Below are 13,778 nucleotides of genomic sequence, written 5' to 3'. Positions count from 1 at the left end.
TGTGTATATTTCACAACAGCTGGGATATGGATTATGTATGTGTGTGAATGATCGGGATTGGTTGGGGGAGATCTTTAGGAATACTGTGGGTACTGTGGGGTTATATGTTTTGTATTGTTTATATTTATATTTATATATTAAAGAAATTGAAATATTTTGGTAATATACAGTGGGGGAAATAAGTATTTGATCCCTTGCTGATTTTGTAAGTTTGCCCACTGACAAAGACATGAGCAGCCCATAATTGAAGGGTAGGTTATTGGTAACAGTGAGAGATAGCACATCACAAATTAAATCCGGAAAATCACATTGTGGAAAGTATATGAATTTATTTGCATTCTGCAGAGGGAAATAAGTATTTAATCCCTCTGGCAAACAAGACCTAATACTTGGTGGCAAAACCCTTGTTGGCAAGCACAGCGGTCAGACGTCTTCTGTAGTTGATGATGAGGTTTGCACACATGTCAGGAGGAATTTTGGTCCACTCCTCTTTGCAGATCATCTCTAAATCATTAAGAGTTCTGGGCTGTCGCTTGGCAACTCGCAGCTTCAGCTCCCTCCATAAGTTTTCAATGGGATTAAGGTCTGGTGACTGGCTAGGCCACTCCATGACCCTAATGTGCTTCTTCCTGAGCCACTCCTTTGTTGCCTTGGCTGTATGTTTTGGGTCATTGTCGTGCTGGAAGACCCAGCCACGACCCATTTTTAAGGCCCTGGCGGAGGGAAGGAGGTTGTCACTCAGAATTGTACGGTACATGGCCCCATCCATTCTCCCATTGATGCGGTGAAGTAGTCCTGTGCCATTAGCAGAGAAACACCCCCAAAACATAACATTTCCACCTCCATGCTTGACAGTGGGGACGGTGTTCTTTGGGTCATAGGCAGCATTTCTCTTCCTCCAAACACGGCGAGTTGAGTTCATGCCAAAGAGCTCAATTTTTGTCTCATCTGACCACAGCACCTTCTCCCAATCACTCTCGGCATCATCAAGGTGTTCACTGGCAAACTTCAGACGGGCCGTCACATGTGCCTTCCGGAGCAGGGGGACCTTGCGGGCACTGCAGGATTGCAATCCGTTATGTCGTAATGTGTTACCAATGGTTTTCGTGGTGACAGTGGTCCCAGCTGCCTTGAGATCATTGACAAGTTCCCCCCTTGTAGTTGTAGGCTGATTTCTAACCTTCCTCATGATCAAGGATACCCCACGAGGTGAGATTTTGCGTGGAGCCCCAGATCTTTGTCGATTGACAGTCATTTTGTACTTCTTCCATTTTCTTACTATGGCACCAACAGTTGTCTCCTTCTCGCCCAGCGTCTTACTGATGGTTTTGTAGCCCATTCCAGCCTTGTGCAGGTGTATGATCTTGTCCCTGACATCCTTAGACAGCTCCTTGCTCTTGGCCATTTTGTAGAGGTTAGAGTCTGACTGATTCACTGAGTCTGTGGACAGGTGTCTTTCATACAGGTGACCATTGCCGACAGCTGTCTGTCATGCAGGTAACGAGTTGATTTGGAGCATCTACCTGGTCTGTAGGGGCCAGATCTCTTACTGGTTGGTGGGGGATCAAATACTTATTTCCCTCTGCAGAATGCAAATAAATTCATATACTTTCCACAATGTGATTTTCCGGATTTAATTTGTGATGTGCTATCTCTCACTGTTACCAATAACCTACCCTTCAATTATGGGCTGCTCATGTCTTTGTCAGTGGGCAAACTTACAAAATCAGCAAGGGATCAAATACTTATTTCCCCCACTGTAGGATTGATTGAACAACAGGGAGTACGTGGGGTATTGGGTTAAAGAGTGAGTACTTTGTTTAAAAGTTTTCCCAGTATTTGTTATTAAGGAAAAATCAAGACCAGATATCACATATGATATGTAATGAGTTTATCTTGTTGAGCAGACTGGATGGACTGTACAAGTCTTTATCTGCCGTCATCTACTATGTTATTACAAACCCTGGGCCTATTATATTTTAGATTTGGCAGTCTATCACGTATTAATAAACCATAAATATTACATAAGACAGCAGTCATTTATAAAATCTATAATTAAGAAGGTTATCTAATCCTGACCACAACGCTGAAAGACCTTTGCATATCAGGGAAAACAGTAATCAAACTGCTTGCAAGGACCATCTGATGCAAGTCTCACATAAAGAAATCCCAGATATAATAATAGCACCATATATAAGAAGATATATAATTGAAAGGGTCACAGGACCACCATTTATCAGGGGAAGTCAATTAAAAAGCTTTCAAGGACCATCTAATGTTGGTCTCGCAGAAAAATTCACAAACAATGAAAACAGCAAAAAACTGATGCTAATATCATAAGCAAACATGTACATGCTTGACAGAAAAAATATTTTAAAGACCAAATTGTCGGCAATTTAACGGAGGCCAGTGTACCTGGCACCCCTGTAAATTCCGTCATGCCTGCTCTCACTGCAGTGGCGGACACTCGGCATTGCAATGTAGGTTCCCAAAGGAGGTGATTGTGTCTGATGACCTTAAAGCTTCCAAACAGGTAGAAAAAGCAATGGTCAAAGCCAGAAGGGTGCTTGGGTACATAAAGAGAGGGATGACCAGTAGGAAAGGTGGAGTCGGGGACTGGTGGAATTTAAGAAAGCGTGGGATAAGCATGTAGGATCCCTTAGGAAAAGAAAGAGTTAGGGGTTACAGAGGATGTGCAGACTGGATGAGCCATTTGGCCTTTATCTGCCATCAAAACAAAAATGAGATAAAAAAAAAATAAGCTGGAACCAAACCTTTAAATAAAAAAAGAAACATTTTTAAAAATGATCCTGGCTTCCACTGGTAACCAATGTAATTTAAGATAAAATGAGGATATACTCTCATACTTTGAAAGTTAAAAAATAAGACGAACACAGAAGCACTTCACGCCCTATATTGTACCATTCCTTCGGATTCTTGTACCCAAGTGGATGACCCTGCATTTTTTTGCATTAAATCTTAGTTGCCAAATATCAGACCATTCCTCCAGCTTCGCTAGGTCCTTCTTCGTGTCATTCACACCCTCCAGGGTGTCCATCCTGTTGCAGAGTTTAGTATCATCGGCAAAGAGACAAACCTCACCAGACAGCCCTTCCTCGATATTGCTCACAAAGACGTTAAAAAGAGCCGGCCCGAGGACTGATCCCTGCGGTACTCCACTGACAACATCCTTTTCTTCAGAGCAAGCTCCATTTACCACTACCCTCTGTCTCCTTCCATTCAACCAATTTTTAACCCAATCTGTTACTCTAGGTCCCATACCAAGGGCACTCAATTTATTTATCAGTCGTCTGTGAGGAATCATGTCAAACGCATTGCTGAAATCTAAGTATACCACATCTAGCACCCCTCCCACGTTCACCCAAAGAAATCAATCAGATTTGTCTGACAAACCTGCCTCGAATCCTCCATTCCATTTTTCGAGAAACCTCACAATCCTCCGCTTTAGAAGCATTTTCATTAGTTTACTCACTACTGAGGTCAGACTGACAGGTTTGTAATTCCCAACCTCCTCTTTACTTCCACTCTTGTGCAAAAGGCCCACATCTGCCCTTCTCCAGTCCTCCGGGACCACTCCAGTCTCTAAGGAAGCACTGAAGCTGCCAGAACTTCTCTGAGTTCCTTGAGCACACTCACGTGTATCCTATCAGGCCCCATCGCTTTGTCTACTTTTAGCTTAGCTAGCTCCTCACAAACACATCCATCCCTTTTAGCATTTGTTTTCTGCAGTCCTACCCTCAGCCTTTCTTCCGTGAACACAGAGCAGAAATAATTGTTAAAAAGTTCAGCTTTATCCTAATCATCTTCCACATATTCCTCCCCCTCAGCTTTGAGCCTCACAACCCTATTATGGAACTTCCTCCTGTCACTTACATATCTGAAAAACATCTTATCTCCCAATTTTACCATATTAGCTAACTTTTTCTTCCATTTGCTGTTTTGTTTTCCTGACTGCTTTTCCAGCTTCTCTTTGCTTATGTATTCTCACCTGTCTTCTACTTTCTGAGTCCTCTTATATTATATGAAGGCTAATCTTCTTTCCCTTATCTTTTCAGCTACTATGTTTGAGAACCAGAGCGGCCTTCTTTTCCTCTTACTGTTATATAATTTTCTACCATAATTGCCTTTACTATAGCTCCTTTTCGTCTTGTCCATTGCTGTTCTACTTCCTTCAGCTGTTCCCATCCTACTAACTCTTCCTTGAGAAATCCCACGATCCCCGCCCCCGTTTTTTAATTAATGTTTTTTTATCAAGCACCTTTGGTGTTGGAATTCTATCCCTCTTTTTTTTTCCTTTTTTAAAAGGACAAATCAAAATTATACTATTTTTTAGGAAACTTTTATAAACTTTTCTTTTTAAGAAATATTTATTTATTTATTTATTTATTGCATTTGTATCCCACATTATCCCACCTATTTGCAGGCTCAATGTGGCTTACATAGTTTTGTTAACATTGTCATTGCAAGGTGACATATACATTTAATGTTGTGTAGAGGTTAAATGAGGGTAAAAGAAGAAGGAGAGGAGTGATTTAGGTAGCTATAGTAGATGAGTTATCTTAATTGAGTGGATTGTCGGGTGGATTATTGTGGCTATTAGTTCTCATTGTACGCCTTGCTGAAGAGATATGTCTTAAGAGATTTGCGAAAGATAGTTGTTTCGTTGATTGTTCTTAGGTCTGTAGGCAGTGCATTCCATACTTGCGTGCCCAAGTACGAGAATGTGGTCGCATGCATCTGCTTGTACTTTAGTCCTTTACAACTGGGGAAGTGCAGGTCGAGAAATTTGCGGGATGATCTTGTTGCGTTTCTTGGAGGCAAGTCTACAAGGTTTAGCATGTAGATTGGGGCATCTGTGTGAATGATTTTGTGTACAATCGTGCAGATCTTGAACATAATGCGTTCTCTAAGTGGGAGCCAGTGCTCTATTTTATGGTGAGGCTTTGGTCTATGGGTTAGATTATATTTTTGATTATAGCTTGAATTCACTTTGTTATTTCACAGGGTTTGCCTATTTTCTTTCTTTGTTAGCCGCATTGAACCCTTATGGATAATAGCGGCATATAAAAATTTAATGTAATGCAATGCAAAGACTGTAGGTAGGATCCAGCTAATGGGAAGACAGTGGCAGCAGACAACTGCAAGGAAGCTCTAATCACAAGAAGGGAGGAAGTGATCTGGAGGAAGTTGGGTAGTAATAGAGAAATGAACCCCCTCCAAAAACTGCCACATTGCATTTCTATGTGAGAGAGTTCCAGCAGCTGCAGTATACGTATACCGATTCACTGTAGTATAGGGGTCCTTTTACAAAGGCTCGCTAGCATTTTTAGTGTGCGCTGATTAGTGTGCACTAAATGCTAGACGCCTACAGAAACATATGGGCATCGCTAATGTTTAGCACGTGCTAAAAATGATAGCGCCTCTTTGTAAAAGGACCCCATAGTGATTAAGGAATTGCACCTTTCAAACTGCCTTTCCCTCTCCTGATCACAGACACACAGAAAGTACACACAAAGCACATACACATGCACAGACATACATAATGTACCCCTCCCCCCATGCACATATATGAATTTACTTACAGAGAGGTTGGAAAGAACCCTATGAGTCAAACTCTACTTGTTCCCCCCCCCCCCCTTTTTCAAAAAGGACAAAGACTTGGGGATACATCATGAAGTTAGTAAGTAGAACATTTAAAACAAATTAAAAATAATTTTCACTCTACGCAATAGTTAAGCTCTGGAACTTGTTGCCAAAGGATGTGGTAAAAGCAGTTAGCATAGCTGGGTTTAAAAATAGATTTAGACAAATTCCTGGAAGAAAAATCCATAAGCCATTACGGCAGACCTCAGGAAAGCCACTGCTTGTCCCTAGGGGTAAGTAGCATGGAGTCTTGCTGCTTTTTGCTGCCAGATACTTGTCATTTGAAGTGGCCACTCTTGGAAACAGAATGCTGGGCTAGATGGACTTTTGGTCTGACCCAGTATAGCAATAATGGCTGTTAAGGTTACCAAATAACAATTTGAGATACTGTAAGGCTCAGTAATCTATTATGTACTGTATAGATGTGAGGCAACTATGTCCATTTATTATGTTCGAAACAGCATATCACAAGTTAATTTTCTCATTCAGCTTGTTCCAGTTCTAAGGCAAATCTCCTTTAAAGAAAAAGCCTGTGAAGTGTTTCCTCACTTGAAGGACAATCCTCCTGCAGAAAGATGTTTATGTTGCAATACCACTGGGAAAACTGTCTGTCCCCATATATTAGACAGAGAGAGAGAGAGAGAGAGAAAACGAACACAAACACATTTGGTATACTCGGACTAAAGCTTGAAAGCCCATTGGTTATTTTTGTGGGAGACAGGAGGTTTCCTGCCATAACACGCGTGACAGAGAAGGAAAAGAAAACATGGCAATACCACTTGGTTTTTAATCACTGCATAAGGAAAAAAGAATACACAACTGGGTTCAAAGCATAGTTGTTCAGAGCACCCCACTCTTGCCGCACCCAGCCAGCCCAAGCTAAGTACTGATATTGGTCTATTGGACGATGTTTTTGCTTGCAAAGTAAACATTAGACCATCAGTAAAATTAGATCTTAACCGTGATTCAGGCAGGAAGGGAGGGCTGACGGTGTGATGATGCAGGAAGTGGTGTTGTGTCTATAAGCTGGTCTACAGCTTCACTCACGCACCCAGTTCTGAGCCCTGTTCAAATATATGAATACAGCTATATTATTTTACACTAATCACATAAGGTTTTTAGTCACTATAGGCAGAGATATAATAGGTTTCTATTTTTATGTATGTACAGTGGTGGAAATAAGTATTTGATCCCTTGCTGATTTTGTAAGTTTGCCCACTGACAAAGACATGAGCAGCCCATAATTGAAGGGTAGGTTATTGGTAACAGTGAGAGATAGCACATCACAAATTAAATCCGGAAAATCACATTGTGGAAAGTATATGAATTTATTTGCATTCTGCAGAGGGAAATAAGTATTTGATCCCCCACCAACCAGTAAGAGATCTGGCCCCTACAGACCAGGTAGATGCTCCAAATCAACTCGTTACCTGCATGACAGACAGCTGTCGGCAATGGTCACCTGTATGAAAGACACCTGTCCACAGACTCAGTGAATCAGTCAGACTCTAACCTCTACAAAATGGCCAAGAGCAAGGAGCTGTCTAAGGATGTCAGGGACAAGATCATACACCTGCACAAGGCTGGAATGGGCTACAAAACCATCAGTAAGACGCTGGGCGAGAAGGAGACAACTGTTGGTGCCATAGTAAGAAAATGGAAGAAGTACAAAATGACTGTCAATCGACAAAGATCTGGGGCTCCACGCAAAATCTCACCTCGTGGGGTATCCTTGATCATGAGGAAGGTTAGAAATCAGCCTACAACTACAAGGGGGGAACTTGTCAATGATCTCAAGGCAGCTGGGACCACTGTCACCACGAAAACCATTGGTAACACATTACGACATAACGGATTGCAATCCTGCAGTGCCCGCAAGGTCCCCCTGCTCCGGAAGGCACATGTGACGGCCCGTCTGAAGTTTGCCAGTGAACACCTGGATGATGCCGAGAGTGATTGGGAGAAGGTGCTGTGGTCAGATGAGACAAAAATTGAGCTCTTTGGCATGAACTCAACTCGCCGTGTTTGGAGGAAGAGAAATGCTGCCTATGACCCAAAGAACACCGTCCCCACTGTCAAGCATGGAGGTGGAAATGTTATGTTTTGGGGATGTTTCTCTGCTAAGGGCACAGGACTACTTCACCGCATCAATGGGAGAATGGATGGGGCCATGTACCGTACAATTCTGAGTGACAACCTCCTTCCCTCCGCCAGGGCCTTAAAAATGGGTCGTGGCTGGGTCTTCCAGCATGACAATGACCCAAAACATACAGCCAAGGCAACAAAGGAGTGGCTCAGGAAGAAGCACATTAGGGTCATGGAGTGGCCTAGCCAGTCACCAGACCTTAATCCCATTGAAAACTTATGGAGGGAGCTGAAGCTGCGAGTTGCCAAGCGACAGCCCAGAACTCTTAATGATTTAGAGATGATCTGCAAAGAGGAGTGGACCAAAATTCCTCCTGACATGTGTGCAAACCTCATCATCAACTACAGAAGACGTCTGACCGCTGTGCTTGCCAACAAGGGTTTTGCCACCAAGTATTAGGTCTTGTTTGCCAGAGGGATTAAATACTTATTTCCCTCTGCAGAATGCAAATAAATTCATATATTTTCCACAATGTGATTTTCCGGATTTAATTTGTGATGTGCTATCTCTCACTGTTACCAATAACCTACCCTTCAATTATGGGCTGCTCATGTCTTTGTCAGTGGGCAAACTTACAAAATCAGCAAGGGATCAAATACTTATTTCCACCACTGTATTAGTTAAAATTGAATGCCAAGAAGTGTACAGTGATGCACTTGGAGTGCGGAAACCCAAAAGAGAGATACCGGATAGGAGGGGAGAGATTAGTAAGCTCGACTCAGGAGAGAGACCTTGGGGTGTTGGTGTCGGAGGATCTGGAGGTGAAAAAACAATGCGACAAGGCGACGGCCGTGGTCAGAAGGATGCTAGGCTGCGTAGAGAGGGGCATAACCAGCAGAAGAAAGGAGGTGTTGATGCCCCTCTACAAGTCGTTGGTGAGGCCCCTCTTGGAGTATTGTGATCAGTTTTGGAGGCCGTATCTTGCTAAAGATGTAAAAAGTCTGGAAGCAGTGCAAAGAAAAGCTACGAAAATGGTATGGGATTTGTGTTGCAAACCGTACGAGGAGAGACTTGATGACCTGAACATGTATACCTTGGAGGAAAAGAGAAAGAGGGGTGATATGATACAGACGTTCAAAGGAATGGTTCCGTGGAATCTTGGCGGAGATTGGGTGGTGACACCGGTAATTGAGAAACAAAACGGGAGCTGGGCAGACTTCTATGGTCTATGCCGATCATGACTGAATAGATAGGGATGGGCTGGAGTGTAAATTTTAAGGGGCTTCAATGTTAGCTTCAGAACTTTTAGTACAAGAATAGTGCTGGGCAGACTTCTACGGTCTGTGCCCTAAGAAAGGCAAGGAAAATCAAACTCGGGTATACATATAAAGTATCACATATCATGTAAAATGAGTTTATCTTCTTGGGCAGACTGGATGAACTGTACAGGTCTTTATCTTCCGTCATTTACTATGTTACCTTTCTCTTTCCTCTAACAGGGGTAAAACGAAGCGTGATATAAAGTCTTAGCATGAGCTGCATCACTGCTGATGATGCTGTTGGGGCTGTTGGTTTGACACCTAAAGGAGGAGAGGCAGTCTGTCCCCTAAATAGGAGGCAGTAAAGGCTCACCCAGGAAATGGCCGTACAGCAAGTGCTGAACTTACCGCATGGCCATTTTCTTTTTTTTTTTACTCCTTTTACCTGCAGCGGTAAAAGGGGGCCTCAGCGCATGGCAATTCCACACGTCGATGCCACTGCTGGGCCTCTTACCACACCTTGATAAAAGAGCCCCTTGGAGACATTTTCCACCTTCAGGAAATGACCGTGCGACAATTAAAGCACTTGCCACAGGGCCATTTCAGGGGGGGAGCCCCTTACCGCTACCCTTTGAGGTGGTGGTAAGGGCTCCCGCATTAATCTGGCAGTAACCGGGCAGCGAGCAGAACTGCCCGGGTACACCCCAGGCGGGGCGCTAGGGGTGGGAAGTATCACAGGGCTGCTGTGGTAGCCCAGCGATACTTCCTGTAAAGCGAGTGGTAAGTCCGCATTGGGCTTACCGCCACAGTAAAAGGCGCCCTCAGTCTTAAATGAAGGAACATCAAAGCATGCTAGAAGATCCAGACCTCAGGAAGCAAGAAGGTTGACGCAAATGTAAACGTCCTGAAATCACTGGAGAAATGTCATCAGTTATCACTTTGAATATCAAGTCATAATCAGTGCTGAAATGATAGTACACATACTTTATGTAGGATATGTAAATCAAAAATTAGTTCAAATTTACAAGATTTTATTAAGTAGAAAATTCATAAAACCAACCAGGTGAGACATAACTATGATAGTCCCATCTGTCACCATAGGTTGGCAAACAGCAGAAGGAGAGGTTCATATACTATCTTTTGAACTTGAAGACAGATGGCTCTTGCTGGGGGCCAACAAAAGAATCCCAATCCGCCTTTTCATGAACTCATACAGAAAGGAGTTCATGCCTTGCTACAGTGGGTTTGGAGCAACTACCCCCACCACTTAAATTCTGCCATTCCAAAATCCCCAAGTCTAAACATCCCATTGTGAAACATAACACACAACAAACACATCTGCAAGGAATGTAAGAACAGATGAAAAAGCAGTAATTAATTTGTGCAGCCTTTCAGAAAGAGCTGCAAAGTAATTATTTTTAGGAGTGACTCATTAAAATGCAAATCGTCATTATAACCAACATAAAAAGTATTCTCTTAACCTTTCATCTCAAAAAGAAAATCTTAAGTATAGGATGAGAAGAAGCCAGACTATTATCAAAAATTACCGGTCTCCATTCTAGATTGTTGGAATTTTTCACTATTGATAGGTTATCAATAGAAATCAAACAAAATAAAACATGGAAAAGAAAATAAGATGATACCTTTTTTATTGGACATAACTTAATACATTTCTTGATTAGCTTTGGAAGGTTGCCCTTCTTCATCAGATCGGAAATAAGCATTGTGGACTAACACGGCTACCACACCTCACTCACTATTGATAAATATCGAGTCAAAATAGGCGAGCAGTTTACGTAGTATAACAAGCTTTCTATCATAACAGATTATAATTGACACATTGTGATAATAAATAATTTTAAGAAAATACGCTATACTTCGCTTGGAGAAGTATCTAGGAAGGGTTGGAAAATGCATTTCCTCTGACTTATAAACAGCCATAGGATTTTGGGTGGTATATCAAAATGAGTGAATATTAATACATACATAAATTGCTGAAAAAAATATACGAAGTATAGCTGAAGTGAAGGTACATGCGGAGAATCAATGAACTGTAGCCAAACTATCAACACAGAATTTGTGATCAATGAGAAGCGATGGGAAAGCTGTCGCCTACGATAAGATAGGCAGAACATTCCCTTAGGTTTTTTTTTTTTCCTTAGGTCCCACCCTTGTTAGTCTCTTCATACTGTTGAAGAAGAAAAGTTTACGAAAGCAATTTGTAATGAATGAAAGGTAAATGACCATCTCTCTCTTATCTCTGTCAGTTCCCGGCACCAAGCTTTCGGGACCAAAATTACTATTCCCAATGTGACCGCAACCAAACATCTGAGACTGCAGGGTTATTTAATGTGCACGCTCAGATCCGAGATGAGCAGCGCACGGTTCGGTTCGTGAACTGTTTTATTCTGATCATCAACATCCCCAAAACCCTTTCTGTGTAGTATACAGTGTATACTGACTTCAACGACTTCAGAGATTCAACCGATCAACCCACACACCCGTTCACGAATCCCACCCCATAAACAGCGTATGATCTGTTTTGTCTCCAGGACTGTGATAAAATGTGGTCGGCATTGCATTTTCAACCTCTCGATCTGCAGGAGCAGCATGCACTGCTCAGCCGAAGAAAAGAAAGGGGACAACAAAGCCCTGTTGCTTCTTGTCTGCAGGAGCACACGAGACAGTGAAAAGGGGGAGGGGAGCTGTCACGGGGGGGGGGGGGGGGGAGCCCCTAAAGTCGTTATTGGATTCCAGCCTCAAGAAAACAGAGCCCGTGGGTCGGTGGCTCTTACCTGGCTAGCCTTATGGAACTGCTTCTTCAGCCCTGCCACAGACATCGTTTATCCCACTGCCCCGGCAGACCGAGCAAAAAGACGAAGGACAGGAACGAAGCAGTGAGCAACACAGAGAAATAAATTAATAAATAAAGACATGGGAGCCAGCCAGCACCAGAGCCCCGCCCCGACCGAGCTAGCGCCCCCAAGCGGTGACATCAACACCTTCGGCGTTCCATTGGCCGTTGGTCCCGGATATGCAAATGAGGATCTGGGGCGAGGTACCAGGATGGCTGCAGCAAGGAGGTGGTAGGAGCAAAAACAGGCGGGCGACGGCATGTGCCTTTCTGGCCCATTACGTGGGCTGAAGCCAGTAGGCGGAGCTTGCTGCCACATTGAGTCACCCAAAACAATAGGAAACGCATATTAAAAATTAGGGACAGCTTATGCGTGCGTGGTGCATCTGTAAAGTGCCTTAAAAGGTGGAGCATAAATGATTTTTTTTTAATTTATTTCACAGCTTTTTTTTTATTTATTTCAAAGCTTATATCTATCACCACTTACCTGATATTCTGAACGTTTTTCTTTCTATACCTGATAGCTTAATTCTATTATGTTATACATGTTCTTTATGTAATACCAACTGTATCTTGTACTCTGGATACAAATGCAACAAATAAATAAATAAAGCAAATGCGTGTGTTTGTTTGTCCGTGTCCAAACTGCTCCAGCCCCCGAAGAGCTATGGCCACTGAATCCGCGGCAAGCAGACTGCACCCGCCATTCCTGAGGTTACTGTGTAGTTTGATGTGATTCGGTTCATGGGGGCACTCAGGGGAGAGATAGCAACACCTCTATCCATTAAATGAATAGGCTGCAGGTTGGAATGTTCTTTCTTGCTGTTGCTAAGTAATGAACAGCTTGGGACAGGGTGTGAGGGCTCAGAGACGGGTGAAGAGCAGTGTTGCCAGGTGGGCGGTTTTACCGCCCAATTGGGCGGTTTTCCGCGACCCGCTGCGGGAAATTTTTGCCCGCAGCGGGTTGCGTTTTTTTGGGCTTGTTTTGTGTCTTTTGGGCGGTTTTTTAAGCGTTTTTTTCGTCCGCGGGGGTCGGGGTTAGTGACGTTTTGGGCAGGGTTAGTGACGTTCTGGGCGGGGCCGATGACGGCGGGGGCGGGGTGATGACGCGGGGGTGGGGGTGTCAGGGGCGGGGTTTGAGTTTGGGCGGGTTTTGGGCTGGATTTGGGCTCGTTTGGGTGGGAAAAAATTTTTCCACCTGGCAACCCTGGTGAAGAGAAACACTGACAGCAGCCATGCAGTTATCCCTCTCTCATTCTCTAATACCCTTTCCCCTAACAATTTTAGTACAAGGGAGGTTCAGGGACTGGCGGGAACAGGGTAGGGAGAAAGTATTGGGGTCAGACTGGGAAGTGTGTGTGTGTGTGCATGAATTCACTACCCCCTCCCAAATCCATGAGATGAGACAGACTACTAAGCAACAAACATAGGGGTTGGGATAGGGTTACCATATGTCCGGAACTCCGGATTTACCCGGACATGTCCTCTTTTTGAGGACATATCCGGGTGTCCGGACCAGTTTTGCCAGTCCGCCCGTTTGTCCAGATTTCTGGACAAACGGGTGGGCCTATCCTAGCCTCCCCTTCCCTTACTTACTATTTACTGCCCTGGTGGTCTAGTGACCTCTTCGGGGCAGGAAAGAGCCCTTGCCCTGCATACTGTTGCTGTGACAGTCTCAGGATTTAAAATGGCCACTGAGAGTTGAAGCGGCCTCGCGAGACTTCAACTCTCAGCAGCCATTTTGAATCCCAAGACAGTCAGAGCAACAGGATGCAGGGCAAGGACAGAGCTCCGGGCAACATCAACACCCCTCCCCCCAGTGCATCAGCACACGCTGCTGGAGGGGTGTTGGGGAGCAGCCGCGCGGCTGTCGGCTCCGCTAGCTCCCTCTGCCCCGGAACAGGAAGTAACCTGT

General features: G+C 43.8%; 1 protein-coding gene across 4 annotated transcripts in view; it reads right to left on the bottom strand.

Annotated features, from left to right (window-relative positions):
• The window catches only part of SH3GL3 (SH3 domain containing GRB2 like 3, endophilin A3), an 86,526-nt gene extending 74,635 nt beyond the window's left edge, over positions 1-11,891 (bottom strand). For 2 of the 4 annotated variants that reach the window (XM_030189621.1, XM_030189623.1), the window contains exon 1: positions 11,805-11,891. In XM_030189621.1, coding sequence (XP_030045481.1) covers positions 11,805-11,849 — 45 coding nt within the window. In that variant the 5' untranslated portion in view covers positions 11,850-11,891. The remainder of the gene's footprint in view (positions 1-11,804) is intronic. The other 2 variants (XM_030189624.1, XM_030189622.1) reach the window with 1 other exon arrangement.
• Between the last annotated feature and the right edge of the window lie 1,887 nt (positions 11,892-13,778).

This window comes from Microcaecilia unicolor, chromosome 1, assembly GCF_901765095.1.
Source record: "Microcaecilia unicolor chromosome 1, aMicUni1.1, whole genome shotgun sequence".
NCBI classification, from domain to species: Eukaryota; Metazoa; Chordata; class Amphibia; order Gymnophiona; family Siphonopidae; genus Microcaecilia; species Microcaecilia unicolor.
This window is presented reverse-complemented; position numbering and strand designations above follow the sequence as displayed.